Consider the following 22,154-nt stretch of genomic DNA (forward strand, 5'->3'; position numbering starts at 1 on the left):
TTCTGAGGTAGGTTCTCCATAGGCCCAACATACATTCCATTCCTACGCGGACAACGGGATTTTCTCTGCTGCCGTAAGATTTACAAAGGGCGTGAGGTTTCATAAAACCCCCCACCTCCATACCTCTCCATCTCTCCCCCTCTGGCGGGTGTGAGAGATGTCTCTGTAGGAAGGTGGTCCACGGTAACCTGACCCGAACAGGACAGTTATCACACATCTTTAACAATATCTGGGTCTTTCTTTCTATGTAGGTCTACTATACATGAATTCTCTGCTTCTAGAATTAATGTGGTGGTCTTCCAACATGGCCACCAGGAGGTGTCGTAGGTCAACTGCAGGCCCTCTATATGTTAAGTCTCTGCTTCTAGTGATGTCTGTCTCTGAGTCATCTGTGTGTCTCTGTCTGTGTGACTCCTGTAGGTGTTAACTCTAGGGAAGTATCAAAATGATGAAATGGTAGTTGTGGCTATGCTAATACAAAACATAGAACACGTTTACCTACTTGTGTGCATACTTGTGTATGTGTGTGTGTGTGTGTGTGTGAGATTGTTACAGTGGTTATTGTTAAACCATTTTCTGCAGCACAATATAAATCATTCCATGTCTCTACATGTTCATCTTGTCCAGAGTATTTCTCAACACAGTCCTCCTGCCCAGGGAACGGGACTTGCTATGTGTGATGATGGACAGGACACTATCATACCAGGAATATATAGATCATAGAGGGGAAGTGGAGAACAAAGACTAGCTGTTAACATATATTAAATATCATATGTAATAGCCCCAAGATAATTTAGGGAGTTTCCAGAACTCCTCCTTCCTGCTGATTTGGACCCTCTGTTTACTCCCAAATATACATCAACATGTTCAGTAGGTCCAGGACTACAAACATGGGTCATTATAATGTCCAGACAATAGATGTGACACTACAAACTGCTCCAAGTGGATATTAAGGGTGGGTAGTTTTAACCAGTGAGGATGAGGTGATAACAGTAACCCCCAGGGCTCTCCTCTACATTTACAGTTTAGCCATTTAGAAGACGCTCTTATCCAGAGCGACTTACAGGAGCAATTAGGGTTAAGTGCCTTGCTCAAGGGCACATCAACAGATTTTTCAAATAGTCATCTCAGGAATTCGAACCAACAACCTTTCGGTTCCTGGCCCAATGATCTTAACCGCTAGGCTACCTGCCGCCCTCTCTCTTAATGAACCTGATTGGTTGAGGAGTTTTTGAGTGACAGCTGGTTGAACCACTGAAAATATCCACTACACTTCACTCTTTTGGGACCCATATAGGAGAACAACAGTCAAATATGAGCATTTGATATTGTGCTTATATGTAAATTGACAACAAAGACTGACTGTCAAATATTATTAAGTAACATCCTTTGATATCTCTACTACACTCATTGATTGGTGATACAGTCACCTCCTATACAGTGTATGTAATGGTGGTTTGGTACTGTTGAGAATGTCATCACCAGGCCTAAATTGGAGCATGTAAATATCTGTAGAATATATTTGAATTGGAAGTTAAGTGAATGGAAAAGTCAAATGTACTGACTTCAAGTTGAACCTGATGATGTGTGAAACATAACTACTGGTACACAGGAAGTTACAAACAGGAAATAAGTAGGCCTTTTATTAATATAATACTACAAACAAATACAACAATAGGTGTTTGTGTTTGTGTACGTGCATGCAAGTGTTTGTGCGTGTGTGTGAAGGAGGGTGTGTGAAGGTGTGTGTGTGAGAGAGAGAATGAAGTAGGAAATTGTGTGCACTGTAGGCTACTGTATGTGTTACAGTATGTTGTCATGGTGATGGTAAAACACTTTCTCACAAACCCAGTTGAGTTTGCTGCGACATGATATGTCATTCCATGACTTTCGAGAACTCTGTTCTTTATGTATCTGAACACAGTCCTCCTCACCATATTCTGGTTTGCCACCACCATTATCAGGCTGATTTGGAGACCAGTACCTACAGGGTTAAAAACAGTCAGATATCATGGTTAATACCAGTACCTACAGGGTTAACAACAGTCAGATATCATGGTTAATACCAGTACCTACAGGGTTAACAACACTCAGATATCATGGTTAATACCAGTACCTACAGGGTTAACAACAGTCAGATATCATTGTTAATACCAGTACCTACAGGGTTAAACACAGTCAGATATCATGGTTATAACATCACAATCCTAAATAATGCACAGAAATGTTTCAGTTTAAATTCAACTTTGTTGACTGCTGCCATTAATGACAATAACCTGTATAGATAAAGGTTGAATTAACTGAAAATTGGAGCCTTATTGTCAGAGTAGTTATCATCTCTCACTCTGTGGTCAGTGTTGGTCTATCAGTTGAGTATGGAGACCCTATAGTATGAACAACACAGAGAATCAGTCCTACTCCTTACACTGTTATTAGAGCAGTAATATATTATCTTGGGTTGGTCAGTGTTATTATAACAGTAGTAATTACCTTGGGGTGGTCAGTGTTATTAGAGCAGTAGTAATTACCTTGGGGTGGTCAGTGTTATTATAACAGTAGTAATTACCTTGGGGTGGTCAGTGTTATTATAACAGTAGTAATTACCTTGGGGTGGTCAGTGTTATTATAACAGTAGTAATTACCTTGGGGTGGTCAGTGTTATTATAACAGTAGTAATTACCTTGGGGTGGTCAGTGTTATTATAACAGTAGTAATTACCTTGGGGTGGTCAGTGTTATTAGAGCAGTAGTATATTACCTTGGGGTGGTCAGTGTTATTAGAGCAGTAGTGTATTACCTTGGGGTGGTCAGTGTTATTATAGCAGTAGTATATTACCTTGGGTTGGTCAGTGTTATTATAACAGTAGTGTATTACCTTGGGGTGGTCAGTGTTATTAGAGCAGTAGTATATTACCTTGGGGTGGTCAGTGTTATTATAACAGTAGTGTATTACCTTGGGTTGGTCAGTGTTATTAGAGCAGTAGTATTTTACCTTGGGTTGGTCAGTGTTATTAGAGCAGTAGTATATTACCTTGGGGAGGTCAGTGTTATTAGAGCAGTAGTATATTACCTTGGGGTGGTCAGTGTTATTAGAGCAGTAGTATATTACCTTGGGGTGGTCAGTGTTATTAGAGCAGTAATATATTACCTTGGGTTGGTCATTGTTATTATAACAGTAGTATATTACCTTGGGGTGGTCAGTGTTATTATAACAGTAGTATATTACCTTGGGGTGGTCAGTGTTATTAGAGCAGTAATATATTACCTTGGGGTGGTCATTGTTATTATAACAATAGTATATTACCTTGATGTGGTCAGTGTTATTAGAGCAGTAGTGTATTACCTTGGGTTGGTCAGTGTTATTAGAGCAGTAGTATATTACCTTGGGGTGGTCAGTGTTATTAGAGCAGTAGTGTATTACCTTGGGGTGGTCAGTGTTATTAGAGCAGTAGTGTATTACCTTGGGGTGGTCAGTGTTATTATAGCAGTAGTGTATTACCTTGGGTTGGTCAGTGTTATTAGAGCAGTAGTATATTACCTTGGGGTGGTCAGTGTTATTAGAGCAGTAGTATATTACCTTGGGGTGGTCAGTGTTATTAGAGCAGTAGTGTATTACCTTGGGGTGGTCAGTGTTATTATACCAGTAGTGCATTACCTTGGGGTGGTCAGTGTTATTATAGCAGTAGTATATTACCTTGGGGTGGTCAGTGTTATTATAACAGTAGTGTATTACCAGGGGTGGTCAGTGTTATTATAGCAGTAGTATATTACCTTGGGTTGGTCAGTGTTATTAGAGCAGTAGTATATTACCTTGGGGTGGTCAGTGTTATTTGAGCAGTAGTATATTACCTTGGGGTGGTCAGTGTTATTAGAGCAGTAGTATATTACCTTGGGGTGGTCAGTGTTATTAGAGCAGTAGTATATTACCTTGGGGTGGTCAGTGTTATTAGAGCAGTAGTATATTACCTTGGGGTGGTCAGTGTTATTAGAGCAGTAATATATTACCTTGGGTTGGTCATTGTTATTATAACAGTAGTATATTACCTTGGGGTGGTCAGTGTTATTATAACAGTAGTATATTACCTTGGGGTGGTCAGTGTTATTAGAGCAGTAATATATTACCTTGGGGTGGTCATTGTTATTATAACAATAGTATATTACCTTGATGTGGTCAGTGTTATTAGAGCAGTAGCATATTACCTTGATATGGTCAGTGTTATTAGAGCAGTAGTATATTACCTTGGGGTGGTCAGTGTTATTATAACAGTAGTATATTACCTTGGGGTGGTCATTGTTATTAGAGCAGTAATATATTACCTTGGGGTGGTCATTGTTATTATAACAGTAGTATATTACCTTGATGTGGTCAGTGTTATTAGAGCAGTAGCATATTACCTTGATGTGGTCAGTGTTATTAGAGCAGTAGTATATTACCTTGGGGTGGTCAGTGTTATTAGAGCAGTAGTATATTACCTTGATGTGGTCAGTGTTATTAGAGCAGTAGTATATTACCTTGATGTGGTCAGTGTTATTAGAGCAGTAGTGTCACGACTTCCGCCGAGGTTGGCTCTCCTGCCCGTTCGGGCGGTGCTAGGCGGTCGTCGTCACCGTCCTACTAGCCACTACCGATCCCTTTTCGTGTATCTGTTGGTTTTGTCTGATTGGTTGCACCTGTGTGTTGTTTAGTTAATTAGTGTCTGTATATAATGTAGGTTGTCCCACCCTTGTTTTGTGCGGGATTGTTTATGTTGTAATTCATTTCGTCTATCGGTGTTTTTGTGTTTCTTATTCTCCGGTTAGTCTGTTATCCTGTGTTGGATAATTTCACCCTGTGTGTGTTTGGGTTGACCGTGTTTGTTTTGTTCACCGGAGAATAAACTTTATATCGCTATCTGCTCTCTGCGCCTGATTCCACCCACCTTGATTAGACGTGACAAGTAGTATATTACCTTGGGGTGGTCAGTGTTATTAGAGCAGTAGTATATTACATTGGGGTGGTCAGTGTTATTAGAGCAGTAGTATATTACCTTGGGGTGGTCAGTGTTATTAGAGCAGTAGTATATTACCTTGGGGTGGTCAGAGTTATTAGAGCAGTAGTATATTACCTTGGGGTGGTCAATGTTATTATAACGGTAGTATATTACCTTGGGGTGGTCAGTGTTATTAGAGCAGTAGTATATTACCTTGGGGTGGTCAGTGTTATTAGAGCAGTAGTGTATTACCTTGGGGTGGTCAGTGTTATTAGAGCAGTAGTATATTACCTTGGGGTGGTCAGTGTTATTAGAGCAGTAGTATATTACCTTGGGGTGGTCAGTGTTATTAGAGCAGTAGTATATTACCTTGGGGTGGTCAGTGTTATTAGAGCAGTAGTATATTACCTTGGGGTGGTCAGTGTTATTAGAGCAGTAGTATATTACCTTGGGGTGGTCAGTGTTATTAGAGCAGTAGTATATTACCTTGATGTGGTCAGTGTTATTAGAGCAGTAGTATATTACCTTGGGGTGGTCAGTGTTATTAGAGCAGTAGTATATTACCTTGGGGTGGTCAGTGTTTTTAGAGCAGTAGTATATTACCATGGGGTGGTCAGTGTTATTATAACAGTAGTATATTACCTTGATGTGGTCAGTGTTATTAGAGCAGTAGTATATTACCTTGGGGTGGTCAGTGTTATTATAACGGTAGTATATTACCATAGGGTGGTCAGTGTTATTATAACGGTAGTATATTACCTTGCGGTGGTCAGTGTTATTACAGCAGTAGTATATTACCTTGGGGTGGTCAGAGTTATTATAACGGTAGTATATTACCATGGGGTGGTCAGTGTTATTATAACGGTAGTATATTACCTTGGGGTGGTCAGTGTTATTATAACGGTACTATATTACCTTGGGGTGGTCAGTGTTATTATAACGGTAGTATATTACCATGGGGTGGTCAGTGTTATTATAGCAGTAGTATATTACCTTGGGGTGGTCAGTGTTATTATAACAGTAGTATATTACCTTGGGGTGGTCAGTGTTATTATAGCAGTAGTATATTACATTGGGGTGGTCAGTGTTATTAGAGCAGTATTATATTACCTTGGGGTGATCAGTGTTATTATAAAGCAGTAGTATATTACCTTGGGTTGGTCAGTGTTATGAGAGCAGTAGTATATTACCTTGGGGTGGTCAGTGTTATTAGAGCAGTAGTATATTACCTTGGGGTGGTCAGTGTTATTTGAGCAGTAGTATATTACCTTGGGTTGGTCAGTGTTATGAGAGCAGTAGTATATTACCTTGATGTGGTCAGTGTTATTAGAGCAGTAGTGTCACGACTTCCGCCGAGGTTGGCTCTCCTGCCCGTTCGGGCGGTGCTCGGCGGTCGTCGTCACCGTCCTACTAGCCACTACCGATCCCTTTTCGTGTATCTGTTGGTTTTGTCTGATTGGTTGCACCTGTGTGTTGTTTAGTTAATTAGTGTCTGTATATAATGTAGGTTGTCCCACCCTTGTTTTGTGCGGGATTGTTTATGTTGTAATTCATTTCGTCTATCGGTGTTTTTGTGTTTCTTATTCTCCGGTTAGTCTGTTATCCTGTGTTGGATAATTTCACCCTGTGTGTGTTTGGGTTGACCGTGTTTGTTTTGTTCACCGGAGAATAAACTTTATATCGCTATCTGCTCTCTGTGCCTGATTCCACCCACCTTGATTAGACGTGACAAGTAGTATATTACCTTGGGGTGGTCAGTGTTATTAGAGCAGTAGTATATTACATTGGGGTGGTCAGTGTTATTAGAGCAGTAGTATATTACCTTGGGGTGGTCAGTGTTATTAGAGCAGTAGTATATTACCTTGGGGTGGTCAGAGTTATTAGAGCAGTAGTATATTACCTTGGGGTGGTCAATGTTATTATAACGGTAGTATATTACCTTGGTAGTATATTACCTTGGGGTGGTCAGTGTTATTAGAGCAGTAGTGTATTACCTTGGGGTGGTCAGTGTTATTAGAGCAGTAGTATATTACCTTGGGGTGGTCAGTGTTATTAGAGCAGTAGTATATTACCTTGGGGTGGTCAGTGTTATTAGTAGTATATTACCTTGGGGTCAGTGTTATTAGAGCAGTATTTACCTTGTATTATAACTGAGCAGTATATTACCTTGGGGTGGTCAGTGTTATTAGAGCAGTAGTATATTACCTTGGGGTGGTCAGTGGAGCAGTAGTATATTACCATGGGGTGGTCAGTGTTATTATAGCAGTGGTCAGTGTTATTAGAGCAGTAGTATATTACCTTGGGGTGGTCAGTGTTATTATAACAGTAGTATATTACCATGGTCAGTGTTATTAGAGCAGTATTGGTCAGTGTTATTAGAGCAGTAGTATTAGTGTTATTAGTGTTATATTACCTTGGGGTGGTCAGTGTTTTAGAGCAGTAGTATATTACCATGGGGTGGTCAGTGTTATTATAACAGTAGTATATTACCTTGGGGTGGTCAGTGTTATTAGAGCAGTAGTATATTACCTTGGGGTGGTCAGTGTTATTACCATAGGGTGGTCAGTGTTATTATAACGTATATTACCTTGGGGTGGTCAGTGTTATTAGAGCAGTAGTATATTACCTTGGGGTGGTCAGTGTTATTATAGCACTACCGTAATATATTACCTTGGGGTGGTCATGTTTTTTATAACGGTAGTATATTACCATGGGGTAGTGTTATTATAACGGTAGTATATTACCTTGGGGTGGTCAGTGTTATTAGGTGTCTGTATATATTAGAGCTATATTACCTTGCAGTGTTATTATAACGTATATTTACCTTGGGGTGGTCAGTGTTATTAGAGCAGTAGTATATTACCTTGGGGTGGTCAGTGTTATTAGAGCAGTAGTATATTACCTTGGGGTGGTCAGTGTTATTAGAGCAGTAGTATATTACCTTGGGTGTGGTCAGTGTTATTAGAGCAGTAGTATATTACCTTGGGGTGGTCAGTGTTATTAGAGCAGTAGTATATTACCTTGGGGTGGTCAGTGTTATTAGAGCAGTAGTATATTACCTTGGGGTGGTCAGTGTTATTAGAGCAGTAGTATATTACCTTGGGGTGGTCAGTGTTATTAGAGCAGTAGTATATTACCTTGGGGTGGTCAGTGTTATTAGAGCAGTAGTATATTACCTTGGGGTGGTCAGTAGTTATTACCACTGGAGGTATATTACCTTGTGGTGGTCAGTGTTATTATAGCAGTAGTATATTACCTTGGGGTGGTCAGTGTTATTAGAGCAGTAGTATATTACCTTAGAGGGGTGGTCAGTGTTATTGGGGTGGTCAGTGTTATTATAACAGTAGTATATATTACCTTGGGGTGGTCAGTGTTATTAGTAGTATATTACCTTGGGGTCAGGTTATTAGAGCAGTAGTATATTACCTTATAGTGTTATTATAGCAGTAGTATATTACCTTGGGGTGGTCAGTGTTATTATAGCAGTAGTATATTACCTTGGGGTGGTCAGTGTTATTAGAGCAGTAGTATATTACCTTGGGGTGGTCAGTGTTATTAGAGCAGTAGTATATTACCTTGGGGTGGTCAGTGTTATTAGAGCAGTAGTATATTACCTTGGGGTGGTCAGTGTTATTAGAGCAGTAGTGTATTACCTTGGGGTGGTCAGTGTTATTAGAGCAGTAGTATATTACCTTGGGGTGGTCAGTGTTATTAGAGCAGTAGTATATTACCTTTATTAGGGTATATTACCTTGGGGTGGTCAGTGTTATTAGAGCAGTAGTATATTACCTTGGGGTGGTCAGTGTTATTAGAGCAGTAGTATATTACCTTGGGGTGGTCAGTGTTATTATAACAGTAGTATATATACCTTGATGTGGTCAGTGTTATTAGAGCAGTAGTGTATATTACCTTGATGTGGTCAGTGTTATTAGTTATATTACCTTGGGGTGGTCAGTGTTATTAGAGCAGTAGTATATTACCTTGGTGGTCAGTGTTATTATAACAGTAGTATATTACCTTGATGTGGTCAGTGTTATTAGAGCAGTAGTATATTACCTTGGGGTGGTCAGTGTTATTATAGCAGTAGTATATTACCTTGGGGTGGTCAGTGTTATTATAGCAGTAGTATATTACCTTGGGGTGGTCAGTGTTATTAGAGCAGTAGTATATTACCTTGAGGTGGTCAGTGTTATTATAACAGTAGTATTTACCTTGGGGTGGTCAGTGTTATTATAAGCCCTTGGGGTGGTCAGTGTTATTATAACAGTAGTATATTACCTTGGGGTGGTCAGTGTTATTATAACGGTATATATTACCTTGGGGTGGTCAGTGTTATTAGAGCAGTAGTATATACCTTGGGGTGGTCAGTGTTATTAGAGCAGTAGTATATTACCTTGGGGTGGTCATTTATTAGAGCAGTTATTATATTACAGTCCTTGATGTGAGTATATTACAGTGTTATTAGAGCAGTAGTATATTACCTTGATGTGGTCAGTGTTATTAGAGCAGTAGTATATTACCTTGGGGTGGTCAGTGTTATTTGAGCAGTAGTATATTACCTTGGGTTGGTCAGTGTTATGTTATAGAGCAGTAGTATATTACCTTGGGGTGATGTGGTCAGTGTTATTAGAGCAGTAGTATATTACCTTGATGTGGTCAGTGTTATTAGAGCAGTAGTGTCACGACTTCCGCCGAGGTTGGCTCTCCTGCCCGTTCGGGCGGTGCTCGGCGGTCGTCGTCACCGTCCTACTAGCCACTACCGATCCCTTTTCGTGTATCTGTTGGTTTTGTCTGATTGGTTGCACCTGTGTGTTGTTTAGTTAATTAGTGTCTGTATATAATGTAGGTTGTCCCACCCTTGTTTTGTGCGGGATTGTTTATGTTGTAATTCATTTCGTCTATCGGTGTTTTTGTGTTTCTTATTCTCCGGTTAGTCTGTTATCCTGTGTTGGATAATTTCACCCTGTGTGTGTTTGGGTTGACCGTGTTTGTTTTGTTCACCGGAGAATAAACTTTATATCGCTATCTGCTCTCTGCGCCTGATTCCACCCACCTTGATTAGACGTGACAAGTAGTATATTACCTTGGGGTGGTCAGTGTTATTAGAGCAGTAGTATATTACATTGGGGTGGTCAGTGTTATTAGAGCAGTAGTATATTACCTTGGGGTGGTCAGTGTTATTAGAGCAGTAGTATATTACCTTGGGGTGGTCAGAGTTATTAGAGCAGTAGTATATTACCTTGGGGTGGTCAGAGTTATTATAACAGGTAGTATATTACCTTGGGGTGGTCAGTGTTATTAGAGCAGTAGTATATTACCTTGGGGTGGTCAGTGTTATTAGAGTGTTATTAGAGCAGTAGTGTATTACCTTGGGGTGGTCAGTGTTATTAGAGCAGTAGTATATTACCTTGGGGTGGTCAGTGTTATTAGAGCAGTAGTATATTACCTTGGGGTGGTCAGTGTTATTAGAGCAGTAGTATATTACCTTGGGGTGGTCAGTGTTATTAGAGCAGTAGTATATTACCTTGGGGTGGTCAGTGTTATTAGAGCAGTAGTATATTACCTTGGGGTGGTCAGTGTTATTAGAGCAGTAGTATATTACCTTGATGTGGTCAGTGTTATTAGAGCAGTAGTATATTACCTTGGGGTGGTCAGTGTTATTAGAGCAGTAGTATATTACCTTGGGGTGGTCAGTGTTTTTAGAGCAGTAGTATATTACCATGGGGTGGTCAGTGTTATTATAACAGTAGTATATTACCTTGATGTGGTCAGTGTTATTAGAGCAGTAGTATATTACCTTGGGGTGGTCAGTGTTATTATAACGGTAGTATATTACCATAGGGTGGTCAGTGTTATTATAACGGTAGTATATTACCTTGGGGTGGTCAGTGTTATTACAGCAGTAGTATATTACCTTGGGGTGGTCAGAGTTATTATAACGGTAGTATATTACCATGGGGTGGTCAGTGTTATTATAACGGTAGTATATTACCTTGGGGTGGTCAGTGTTATTATAACGGTACTATATTACCTTGGGGTGGTCAGTGTTATTATAACTGTAGTATATTACCATGGGGTGGTCAGTGTTATTATAGCAGTAGTATATTACCTTGGGGTGGTCAGTGTTATTATAACAGTAGTATATTACCTTGGGGTGGTCAGTGTTATTATAGCAGTAGTATATTACATTGGGGTGGTCAGTGTTATTAGAGCAGTAGTATATCACCTTGGGGTGGTCAGTGTTATTAGAGCAGTAGTATATTACCTTGGGGTGATCAGTGTTATTATAAAGCAGTAGTATATTACCTTGGGTTGGTCAGTGTTATGAGAGCAGTAGTATATTACCTTGGGGTGGTCAGTGTTATTAGAGCAGTAGTATATTACCTTGGGGTGGTCAGTGTTATTTGAGCAGTAGTATATTATCCTTGGAGGGGTCTTGATGTGGTCAGTGTTATTAGAGCAGTAGTATATTACCTTGATGTGGTCAGTGTTATTAGAGCAGTAGTGTCACGACTTCCGCCGAGGTTGGCTCTCCTGCCCGTTCGGGCGGTGCTCGGCGGTCGTCGTCACCGTCCTACTAACCACTACCGATCCCTTTTCGTGTATCTGTTGGTTTTGTCTGATTGGTTGCACCTGTGTGTTGTTTAGTTAATTAGTGTCTGTATATAATGTAGGTTGTCCCACCCTTGTTTTGTGCGGGATTGTTTATGTTGTAATTCATTTCGTCTATCGGTGTTTTTGTGTTTCTTATTCTCCGGTTAGTCTGTTATCCTGTGTTGGATAATTTCACCCTGTGTGTGTTTGGGTTGACCGTGTTTGTTTTGTTCACCGGAGAATAAACTTTATATCGCTATCTGCTCTCTACGCCTGACTCCACCCACCTTGATTAGACGTGACAAGTAGTATATTACCTTGGGGTGGTCAGTGTTATTAGAGCAGTAGTATATTACCTTGGGGTGGTCAATGTTATTAGAGCAGGGGTAGTATTATTAGTATATTACCTTGGGGTGGTCAGTGTTATTAGAGCAGTAGTTATTACCTTGAGTGTTATTATAGCAGTAGTATATTACATTGGGGTGGTCAGTGTTATTAGAGCAGTAGTATATCACCTTGGGGTGGTCAGTGTTATTAGAGCAGTAGTATATTACCTTGGGGTGATCAGTGTTATTATAAAGCAGTAGTATATTACCTTGGGTTGGTCAGTGTTATGAGAGCAGTAGTATATTACCTTGGGGTGGTCAGTGTTATTAGAGCAGTAGTATATTACCTTGGGGTGGTCAGTGTTATTAGAGCAGTAGTATATTACCTTGGGGTGGTCAGTGTTATTAGAGCAGTAGTATATTACCTTGGGGTGGTCAGTGTTATTAGAGCAGTAGTATATTACCTTGGGGTGGTCAGTGTTATTAGAGCAGTAGTATATTACCTTGGGGTGGTCAGTGTTATTATAGCAGTAGTATATTACCTTGGGGTGGTCAGTGTTATTATAGCAGTAGTATATTACCTTGGGGTGGTCAGTGTTATTAGAGCAGTAGTATATTACCTTGGGGTGGTCAGTGTTATTAGACAGTAGTATATTACTTGGGGTGGTCAGTGTTATTAGAACAGTAGTATATTACCTTGGGGTGGTCAGTGTTATTAGAGCAGTAGTATATTACCTTGGGGTGTGTTATTATAACAGTAGTATATTACCTTGGGGTGGTCAGTGTTATTAGAGCAGTAGTATATTACCTTGGTGGTCAGTGTTATTAGAGCAGTAGTATATTACCTTGGGGTGGTCAGTGTTATTAGAGCAGTAGTATATTACCTTGGGGTGGTCAGTGTTATTTGAGCAGTAGTATATTACCTTGGGGTGGTCAGTGTTATTAGAGCAGTAGTATATTACCTTGGGGTGGTCAGTGTTATTAGAGCAGTAGTATATTACCTTGGGGTGGTCAGTGTTATTATAATATATTACCTAGTGGTGGTCATTAGTTATTATAACAGTAGTATATTACCTTTGTGGTCAGTGTTATTAGAGCAGTAGCATATTACCTTGATGTGGTCAGTGTTATTAGAGCAGTAGTATATTACCTTGGGGTGGTCAGTGTTATTAGAGCAGTAGTATATTACCTTGATGTGGTCAGTGTTATTAGAGCAGTAGTATATTACCTTGATGTGGTCAGTGTAGTATATTACCTTGGGGTGGTCAGTGTTAGTATATTACCTTGGGGTGGTCAGTGTTATTATAGCAGTAGTATATTACCTTGATGTGGTCAGTGTTATTAGAGCAGTAGTATATTACCTTGGGGTGGTCAGTGTTATTAGAGCAGTAGTATATTACCTTGGGGTGGTCAGTGTTATTTGAGCAGTAGTATATTACCTTGGGGTGGTCAGTGTTATTAGAGCAGTAGTATATTACCTTGGGGTGGTCAGTGTTATTAGAGCAGTAGTATATTACCTTGGGGTGGTCAGTGTTATTAGAGCAGTAATATATTACCTTGGGGTGGTCATTGTTATTATAACAGTAGTATATTACCTTGATGTGGTCAGTGTTATTAGAGCAGTAGCATATTACCTTGATGTGGTCAGTGTTATTAGAGCAGTAGTATATTACCTTGGGGTGGTCAGTGTTATTAGAGCAGTAGTATATTACCTTGATGTGGTCAGTGTTATTAGAGCAGTAGTATATTACCTTGATGTGGTCAGTGTTATTAGAGCAGTAGTGTCACGACTTCCGCCGAGGTTGGCTCTCCTGCCCGTTCGGGCGGTGCTCGGCGGTCGTCGTCACCGTCCTACTAGCCACTACCGATCCCTTTTCGTGTATCTGTTGGTTTTGTCTGATTGGTTGCACCTGTGTGTTGTTTAGTTAATTAGTGTCTGTATATAATGTAGGTTGTCCCACCCTTGTTTTGTGCGGGATTGTTTATGTTGTAATTCATTTCGTCTATCGGTGTTTTTGTGTTTCTTATTCTCCGGTTAGTCTGTTATCCTGTGTTGGATAATTTCACCCTGTGTGTGTTTGGGTTGACCGTGTTTGTTTTGTTCACCGGAGAATAAACTTTATATCGCTATCTGCTCTCTACGCCTGACTCCACCCACCTTGATTAGACGTGACAAGTAGTATATTACCTTGGGGTGGTCAGTGTTATTAGAGCAGTAGTATATTACCTTGGGGTGGTCAGTGTTATTAGAGCAGTAGTATATTACCTTGGGGTGGTCAGTGTTATTAGAGCAGTAGTATATTACCTTGGGGTGGTCAGTGTTATTAGAGCAGTAGTATATTACATTGGGGTGGTCAGTGTTATTAGAGCAGTAGTATATCACCTTGGGGTGGTCAGTGTTATTAGAGCAGTAGTATATTACCTTGGGGTGAGTGTTATTAGAGCAGTGTTATTATAAAGCAGTAGTATACTACCTTGGGTTGGTCAGTGTTATTAGAGCAGTAGTATATTACCTTGGGGTGTTCAGTGTTATTAGAGCAGTAGTATATCACCTTGGGGTGGTCAGTGTTATTAGAGCAGTAGTATATTACCTTGGGGTGGTCAGTGTTATTAGAGCAGTAGTATATTACCTTGGGTTGGTCAGTGTTATTAGAGCAGTAGTATATTACCTTGGGGTGGTCAGTGTTATTAGAGCAGTAGTATATTACCTTGGGGTGGTCAGTGTTATTATAGCAGTAGTGTATTACCTTGGGGTGGTCAGTGTTATTATAGCGGTAGTATATTACCTTGGGGTGGTCAGTGTTATTAGAGCAGTAGTGTATTACCTTGGGGTGGTCAGTGTTATTAGAACAGTAGTATATTACCTTGGGGTGGTCAGTGTTATTAGAGCAGTAGTATATTACCTTGGGGTCATCAGTGTTATTATAACAGTAGTATATTACCTTGGGGTGGTCAGTGTTATTAGAGCAGTAGTATATTATCTTGTGTTGGTCAGTGTTATTAGAGCAGTAGTATATTACCTTGGGGTGGTCAGTATTATTAGAGCAGTAGTATATTACCTTGGGGTGGTCAGTGTTATTAGAGCAGTAGTATATTACCTTGGGGTGGTCAGTGTTATTAGAGCAGTAGTATATTACCTTGGGGTGGTCAGTGTTATTAGAGCAGTAATATATTACCTTGGGGTGGTCATTGTTATTATAACAGTAGTATATTACCTTGATGTGGTCAGTGTTATTAGAGCAGTAGCATATTACCTTGATGTGGTCAGTGTTATTAGAGCAGTAGTATATTACCTTGGGGTGGTCAGTGTTATTAGAGCAGTAGTATATTACCTTGATGTGGTCATTGTTATTAGAGCAGTAGTATATTACCTTGATGTGGTCAGTGTTATTAGAGCAGTAGTATATTACCTTGGGGTGATCAGTGTTATTATAGCAGTAGTACATTACCTTGGGTTGGTCAGTGTTATTAGAGCAGTAGTATATTACCTTGGGGTGGTCAGTATTATTAGAGCAGTAGTATATTACCTTGGGGTGGTCAGTGTTATTTGAGCAGTAGTATATTACCTTGGGGTGGTCAGTGTTATTAGAGCAGTAGTATATTACCTTGGGGTGGTCAGTGTTATTAGAGCAGTAGTATATTACCTTGGGGTGGTCAGTGTTATTAGAGCAGTAATATATTACCTTGGGGTGGTCATTGTTATTATAACAGTAGTATATTACCTTGATGTGGTCAGTGTTATTAGAGCAGTAGCATATTACCTTGATGTGGTCAGTGTTATTAGAGCAGTAGTATATTACCTTGAGGTGGTCAGTGTTATTAGAGCAGTAGTATATTACCTTGATGTGGTCAGTGTTATTAGAGCAGTAGTATATTATATTACCTTGATGTGGTCAGTGTTATTAGAGCAGTAGTGTCAGTGTTATTAGACTTCCGCCGAGGTTGGCTCTCCTGCCCGTTCGGGCGGTGCTCGGCGGTCGTCGTCACCGTCCTACTAGCCACTACCGATCCCTTTTCGTGTATCTGTTGGTTTTGTCTGATTGGTTGCACCTGTGTGTTGTTTAGTTAATTAGTGTCTGTATATAATGTAGGTTGTCCCACCCTTGTTTTGTGCGGGATTGTTTATGTTGTAATTCATTTCGTCTATCGGTGTTTTTGTGTTTCTTATTCTCCGGTTAGTCTGTTATCCTGTGTTGGATAATTTCACCCTGTGTGTGTTTGGGTTGACCGTGTTTGTTTTGTTCACCGGAGAATAAACTTTATATCGCTATCTGCTCTCTGCGCCTGATTCCACCCACCTTGATTAGACGTGACAAGTAGTATATTACCTTGGGGTGGTCAGTGTTATTAGAGCAGTAGTATATTACCTTGGGGTGGTCAGAGTTATTAGAGCAGTAGTATATTACCTTGGGGTGGTCAGTGTTATTAGAGCAGTAGTATATTACATTGATGTGGTCAGTGTTATTAGGGGTGGTCAGCAGTAGTATATTACCTTGGGGTGGTCAGTGTTATTAGAGCAGTAGTATATTACCTTGATGTGGTCAGTGTTATTAGAGCAGTAGTATATTACCTGGGGGTGGTCAGTGTTATTAGAGCAGTAGTATATTACCTTGGGGTGGTCAGTGTTATTAGAGCAGTAGTATATTACCATGGGGTGGTCAGTGTTATTAGAGCAGTAGTATATTACCTTGGGGTGGTCAGTGTTATTAGAGCAGTAGTATATTACCTTGGGGTGGTCAGTGTTATTAGAGCAGTAGTATATTACCTTGGGTTGGTCAGTGTTATTAGAGCAGTAGTATATTATCTTGTGTTGGTCAGTGTTATTAGAGCAGTAGTATATTACCTTGGGGTGGTCAGTATTATTAGAGCAGTAGTATATTACCTTGGGGTGGTCAGTGTTATTTGAGCAGTAGTATATTACCTTGGGGTGGTCAGTGTTATTAGAGCAGTAGTATATTACCTTGGGGTGGTCAGTGTTATTAGAGCAGTAGTATATTACCTTGGGGTGGTCAGTGTTATTAGAGCAGTAATATATTACCTTGGGGTGGTCATTGTTATTATAACAGTAGTATATTACCTTGATGTGGTCAGTGTTATTAGAGCAGTAGCATATTACCTTGATGTGGTCAGTGTTATTAGAGCAGTAGTATATTACCTTGGGGTGGTCAGTGTTATTAGAGCAGTAGTATATTACCTTGATGTGGTCATTGTTATTAGAGCAGTAGTATATTACCTTGATGTGGTCAGTGTTATTAGAGTGTTATTATAGCAGTATATTACCTTGGGGTGATCAGTGTTATTATAGCAGTAGTATATTACCTTGGGTTGGTCAGTGTTATTAGAGCAGTAGTATATTACCTTGGGGTGGTCAGTGTTATTAGAGCAGTAGTATATTACCTTGGGGTGGTCAGTGTTATTTGAGCAGTAGTATATTACCTTGGGGTGGTCAGTGTTATTAGAGCAGTAGTATATTACCTTGGGGTGGTCAGTGTTATTAGAGCAGTAGTATATTACCTTGGGGTGGTCAGTGTTATTAGAGCAGTAGTATATTACCTTGGGGTGGTCAGTGTTATTATAACAGTAGTATATTACCTTGATGTGGTCAGTGTTATTAGAGCAGTAGCATATTACCTTGATGTGGTCAGTGTTATTAGAGCAGTAGTATATTACCTTGGGGTGGTCAGTGTTATTAGAGCAGTAGTATATTACCTTGATGTGGTCAGTGTTATTAGAGCAGTAGTATATTACCTTGATGTGGTCAGTGTTATTAGAGCAGTAGTGTCACGACTTCCGCCGAGGTTGGCTCTCCTGCCCGTTCGGGCGGTGCTCGGCGGTCGTCGTCACCGTCCTACTAGCCACTACCGATCCCTTTTCGTGTATCTGTTGGTTTTGTCTGATTGGTTGCACCTGTGTGTTGTTTAGTTAATTAGTGTCTGTATATAATGTAGGTTGTCCCACCCTTGTTTTGTGCGGGATTGTTTATGTTGTAATTCATTTCGTCTATCGGTGTTTTTGTGTTTCTTATTCTCCGGTTAGTCTGTTATCCTGTGTTGGATAATTTCACCCTGTGTGTGTTTGGGTTGACCGTGTTTGTTTTGTTCACCGGAGAATAAACTTTATATCGCTATCTGCTCTCTGCGCCTGATTCCACCCACCTTGATTAGACGTGACAAGTAGTATATTACCTTGGGGTGGTCAGTGTTATTAGAGCAGTAGTATATTACCTTGGGGTGGTCAGAGTTATTAGAGCAGTAGTATATTACCTTGGGGTGGTCAGTGTTATTAGAGCAGTAGTATATTACATTGATGTGGTCAGTGTTATTAGAGCAGTAGTATATTACCTTGGGGTGGTCAGTGTTATTAGAGCAGTAGTATATTACCTTGATGTGGTCAGTGTTATTAGAGCAGTAGTATATTACCTGGGGGTGGTCAGTGTTATTAGAGCAGTAGTATATTACCTTGGGGTGGTCAGTGTTATTAGAGCAGTAGTATATTACCATGGGGTGGTCAGTGTTATTAGAGCAGTAGTATATTACCTTGGGGTGGTCAGTGTTATTAGAGCAGTAGTATATTACCTTGGGGTGGTCAGTGTTATTAGAGCAGTAGTATATTACCTTGGGTTGGTCAGTGTTATTAGAGCAGTAGTATATTACCTTGGGGTGGTCAGTGTTATTAGAGCAGTAGTATATTACCTTGGGGTGGTCAGTGTTATTATAGCAGTAGTGTATTACCTTGGGGAGGTCAGTGTTATTATAGCGGTAGTATATTACCTTGGGGTGGTCAGTGTTATTAGAGCAGTAGTGTATTACCTTGGGGTGGTCAGTGTTATTAGAACAGTAGTATATTACCTTGGGGTGGTCAGTGTTATTAGAGCAGTAGTATATTACCTTGGGGTCATCAGTGTTATTATAACAGTAGTATATTACCTTGGGGTGGTCAGTGTTATTAGAGCAGTAGTATATTATCTTGTGTTGGTCAGTGTTATTAGAGCAGTAGTATATTACCTTGGGGTGGTCAGTATTATTAGAGCAGTAGTATATTACCTTGGGGTGGTCAGTGTTATTTGAGCAGTAGTATATTACCTTGGGGTGGTCAGTGTTATTAGAGCAGTAGTATATTACCTTGGGGTGGTCAGTGTTATTAGAGCAGTAGTATATTACCTTGGGGTGGTCAGTGTTATTAGAGCAGTAATATATTACCTTGGGGTGGTCATTGTTATTATAACAGTAGTATATTACCTTGATGTGGTCAGTGTTATTAGAGCAGTAGCATATTACCTTGATGTGGTCAGTGTTATTAGAGCAGTAGTATATTACCTTGGGGTGGTCAGTGTTATTAGAGCAGTAGTATATTACCTTGATGTGGTCAGTGTTATTAGAGCAGTAGTATATTACCTTGATGTGGTCAGTGTTATTAGAGCAGTAGTATATTACCTTGGGGTGATCAGTGTTATTATAGCAGTAGTACATTACCTTGGGTTGGTCAGTGTTATTAGAGCAGTAGTATATTACCTTGGGGTGGTCAGTATTATTAGAGCAGTAGTATATTACCTTGGGGTGGTCAGTGTTATTTGAGCAGTAGTATATTACCTTGGGGTGGTCAGTGTTATTAGAGCAGTAGTATATTACCTTGGGGTGGTCAGTGTTATTAGAGCAGTAGTATATTACCTTGGGGTGGTCAGTGTTATTAGAGCAGTAATATATTACCTTGGGGTGGTCATTGTTATTATAACAGTAGTATATTACCTTGATGTGGTCAGTGTTATTAGAGCAGTAGCATATTACCTTGATGTGGTCAGTGTTATTAGAGCAGTAGTATATTACCTTGGGGTGGTCAGTGTTATTAGAGCAGTAGTATATTACCTTGATGTGGTCAGTGTTATTAGAGCAGTAGTATATTACCTTGATGTGGTCAGTGTTATTAGAGCAGTAGTATATTACCTTGGGGTGGTCAGTGTTATTAGAGCAGTAGTATATTACATTGATGTGGTCAGTGTTATTAGAGCAGTAGTATATTACCTTGGGGTGGTCAGTGTTATTAGAGCAGTAGTATATTACCTTGATGTGGTCAGTGTTATTAGAGCAGTAGTATATTACCTGGGGGTGGTCAGTGTTATTAGAGCAGTAGTATATTACCTTGGGGTGGTCAGTGTTATTAGAGCAGTAGTATATTACCATGGGGTGGTCAGTGTTATTATAACAGTAGTATATTACCTTGATGTGGTCAGTGTTATTAGAGCAGTAGTATATTACCTTGGGGTGGTCAGTGTTATTATAACGGTAATATATTACCTTGGGGTGGTCAGTGTTATTAGAGCAGTAGTATATTACCATGGGGTGGTCAGTGTTATTATAACGGTAGTATATTACCTTGGGGTGGTCAGTGTTATTAGAGCAGTAGTATATTACCTTGGGGTGGTCAGTGTTATTAGAGCAGTAGTATATTACCTTGGGGTGGTCAGTGTTATTAGAGCAGTAGTATATTACCTTGGGGTGGTCAGTGTTATTATAACAGTAGTATATTACCTTGGGGTGGTCAGTGTTATTAGAGCAGTAGTATATTACCTTGGGGTGGTCAGTGTTATTAGAGCAGTAGTATATTACCTTGGGGTGGTCAGTGTTATTAGAGCAGTAGTATATTACCTTGGGGTGGTCAGTGTTATTAGAGCAGTAGTATATTACCTTGGGGTGGTCAGTGTTATTAGAGCAGTAGTATATTACCTTGGGTTGGTCAGTGTTATTAGAGCAGTAGTATATTACCTTGGGGTGGTCAGTGTTATTAGAGCAGTAGTGTATTACCTTGGGTTGGTCAGTGGGGTGCCGTCCACCCATATCAAGTTCCCCTCAGTAACAGAGTCAGTCAGACCAATCCAGACTCCCTTGTTGAGGTTGAAAAGAAACTCCTGTTGTTGAAAAAGTTAAATAAATATACGTATACCCCTAGCACACCCATATTCTCTCTCTCTCTCTCTCTCTCTCTCTCTCTCTCTCTCTCTCTCTCTCTCTCTCTCACCTGTTCCTTATCACTGTTTATGATCACCAGGTCTGCTCCTCTCTCCAGACAGTCCTCTCTGCTCTCCTTCCAGGTTTTAGTATCATCAGACAGGAAGTACCAACTGGATTCAAAATTCTGCCAGCCTTTGGGACAGGTTTGTTCTACAAGATGAAAACATGAATTTCTTTCAATTAACCACACAGGATACTTATGTAAAAAAATTCAGCACACAATAAAGTGTGTGGGATTAATGAAAATGTACTATTGTATGTTTACTCACTGAGATTGGTAAGCCTCCCACTAAGAAAATCTCTCTCAGTCTGTAGCTGGTCTCTCTCTTCAGTCAGATTGCTGTAACTGGCCAGCAGCTGGTTTCTCTCTGTTGAGTTGTGATGACCAATGACTCCATCTGTAAAAGGGTCAAGTTGATGAAACATGTAACTAAAACACCATTAATGAGTAAGTATGATTAAGTAGGCTACTTAAGTCTCAGTGACAACATAGTAAACTTACAGTAGACAGACAGGACTATGATCCCAGCCAGTAGGAGAACACACAGCAGCCCCAGACACACTGCAGCAACTCCAGAGGATCTCTTCCACCACTGAACATGTACTGAATCACAAATGATTAAAGATCTTTGGTAATGTGTTTTACTGTATCATCCAGGATTGGGACAAATAAAGCTGAAAATTGTTTGTGTGCTTATGTGTGTGCTTATGTGTGTGTGTGTGTGTGTGTGTGTGTGTGTGTGTGTGTGTGTGTGTGTGTGTGTGTGTGTGTGTGTGTGTGTGTGTGTGTGTGCAATCTTACCTGAAGCAACAACTCCATTTCTTGGACTGGACATGAAGGCTCTTACGTTGGCATATAATTGGCCATCAATGTCTGTGTTCTTCATTGCATCAGGCTCATCGTCTTCAAATCCATCTGAGTTTTCATAGACTCCCTCTGACATTCTAACACACTTGTGATCAAGTACAGTAACTTCTACTTCTTACAGCAGCTCTAATATGCGTCTGTAGATGTGTCTTCTCCATGCAATGTCCTGTCTCTGTGTTAATTATAGCAGTGAAACTCTTTATAAGTCAACCACAGTCAGCCACCACGTGACTCCCACCAGCCTTAGTTTGATAATATAATACATGATATGACTCACACCAGTCTTAGTTTGATAATATAATACATGAATTGACTCCCACCAGTCTTAGATTGATAATATAATACATGATATGACTCCCACCAGCCTTAGTGTGATAATATAATACATGATA

At 40.0% G+C, this 22,154-nt stretch overlaps 1 protein-coding gene across 1 annotated transcript; it reads right to left on the reverse strand.

Annotated features, from left to right (window-relative positions):
• Positions 1-1,711: 1,711 nt before the first annotated feature.
• Positions 1,712-21,859, reverse strand: LOC135561829 (C-type lectin domain family 4 member E-like). The gene is made up of 6 exons (XM_065003761.1): positions 21,697-21,859; positions 21,397-21,498; positions 21,164-21,292; positions 20,902-21,026; positions 20,688-20,791; positions 1,712-1,984 (listed from the first exon to the last, which is right to left on the reverse strand). The coding sequence occupies exons 1-6, from the start codon at positions 21,836-21,838 to the stop codon at positions 1,804-1,806; spliced, it is 783 nt and encodes a 260-aa protein (XP_064859833.1). The 5' UTR covers positions 21,839-21,859; the 3' UTR covers positions 1,712-1,803.
• Positions 21,860-22,154: the final 295 nt, after the last annotated feature.

This window comes from Oncorhynchus nerka, linkage group LG18 (assembly GCF_034236695.1).
Source record: "Oncorhynchus nerka isolate Pitt River linkage group LG18, Oner_Uvic_2.0, whole genome shotgun sequence".
Taxonomy (NCBI): Eukaryota; Metazoa; Chordata; class Actinopteri; order Salmoniformes; family Salmonidae; genus Oncorhynchus; species Oncorhynchus nerka.

Excerpts from the sequence above, each read along its gene's own strand:
- LOC135561829 (XM_065003761.1), bottom strand. The coding sequence starts at position 21,838 with ATGTCAGAGGGAGTCTATGAAAACTCAGATGGATTTGAAGACGATGAG. Across the intron at positions 21,499-21,696 it reads AAATGGAGTTGTTGCTTCAG|TACATGTTCAGTGGTGGAAG; the intron begins GTAAGATTGCAC and ends TTTGTGATTCAG. Across the intron at positions 20,792-20,901 it reads TAAACAGTGATAAGGAACAG|GAGTTTCTTTTCAACCTCAA; the intron begins GTGAGAGAGAGA and ends TTTCAACAACAG.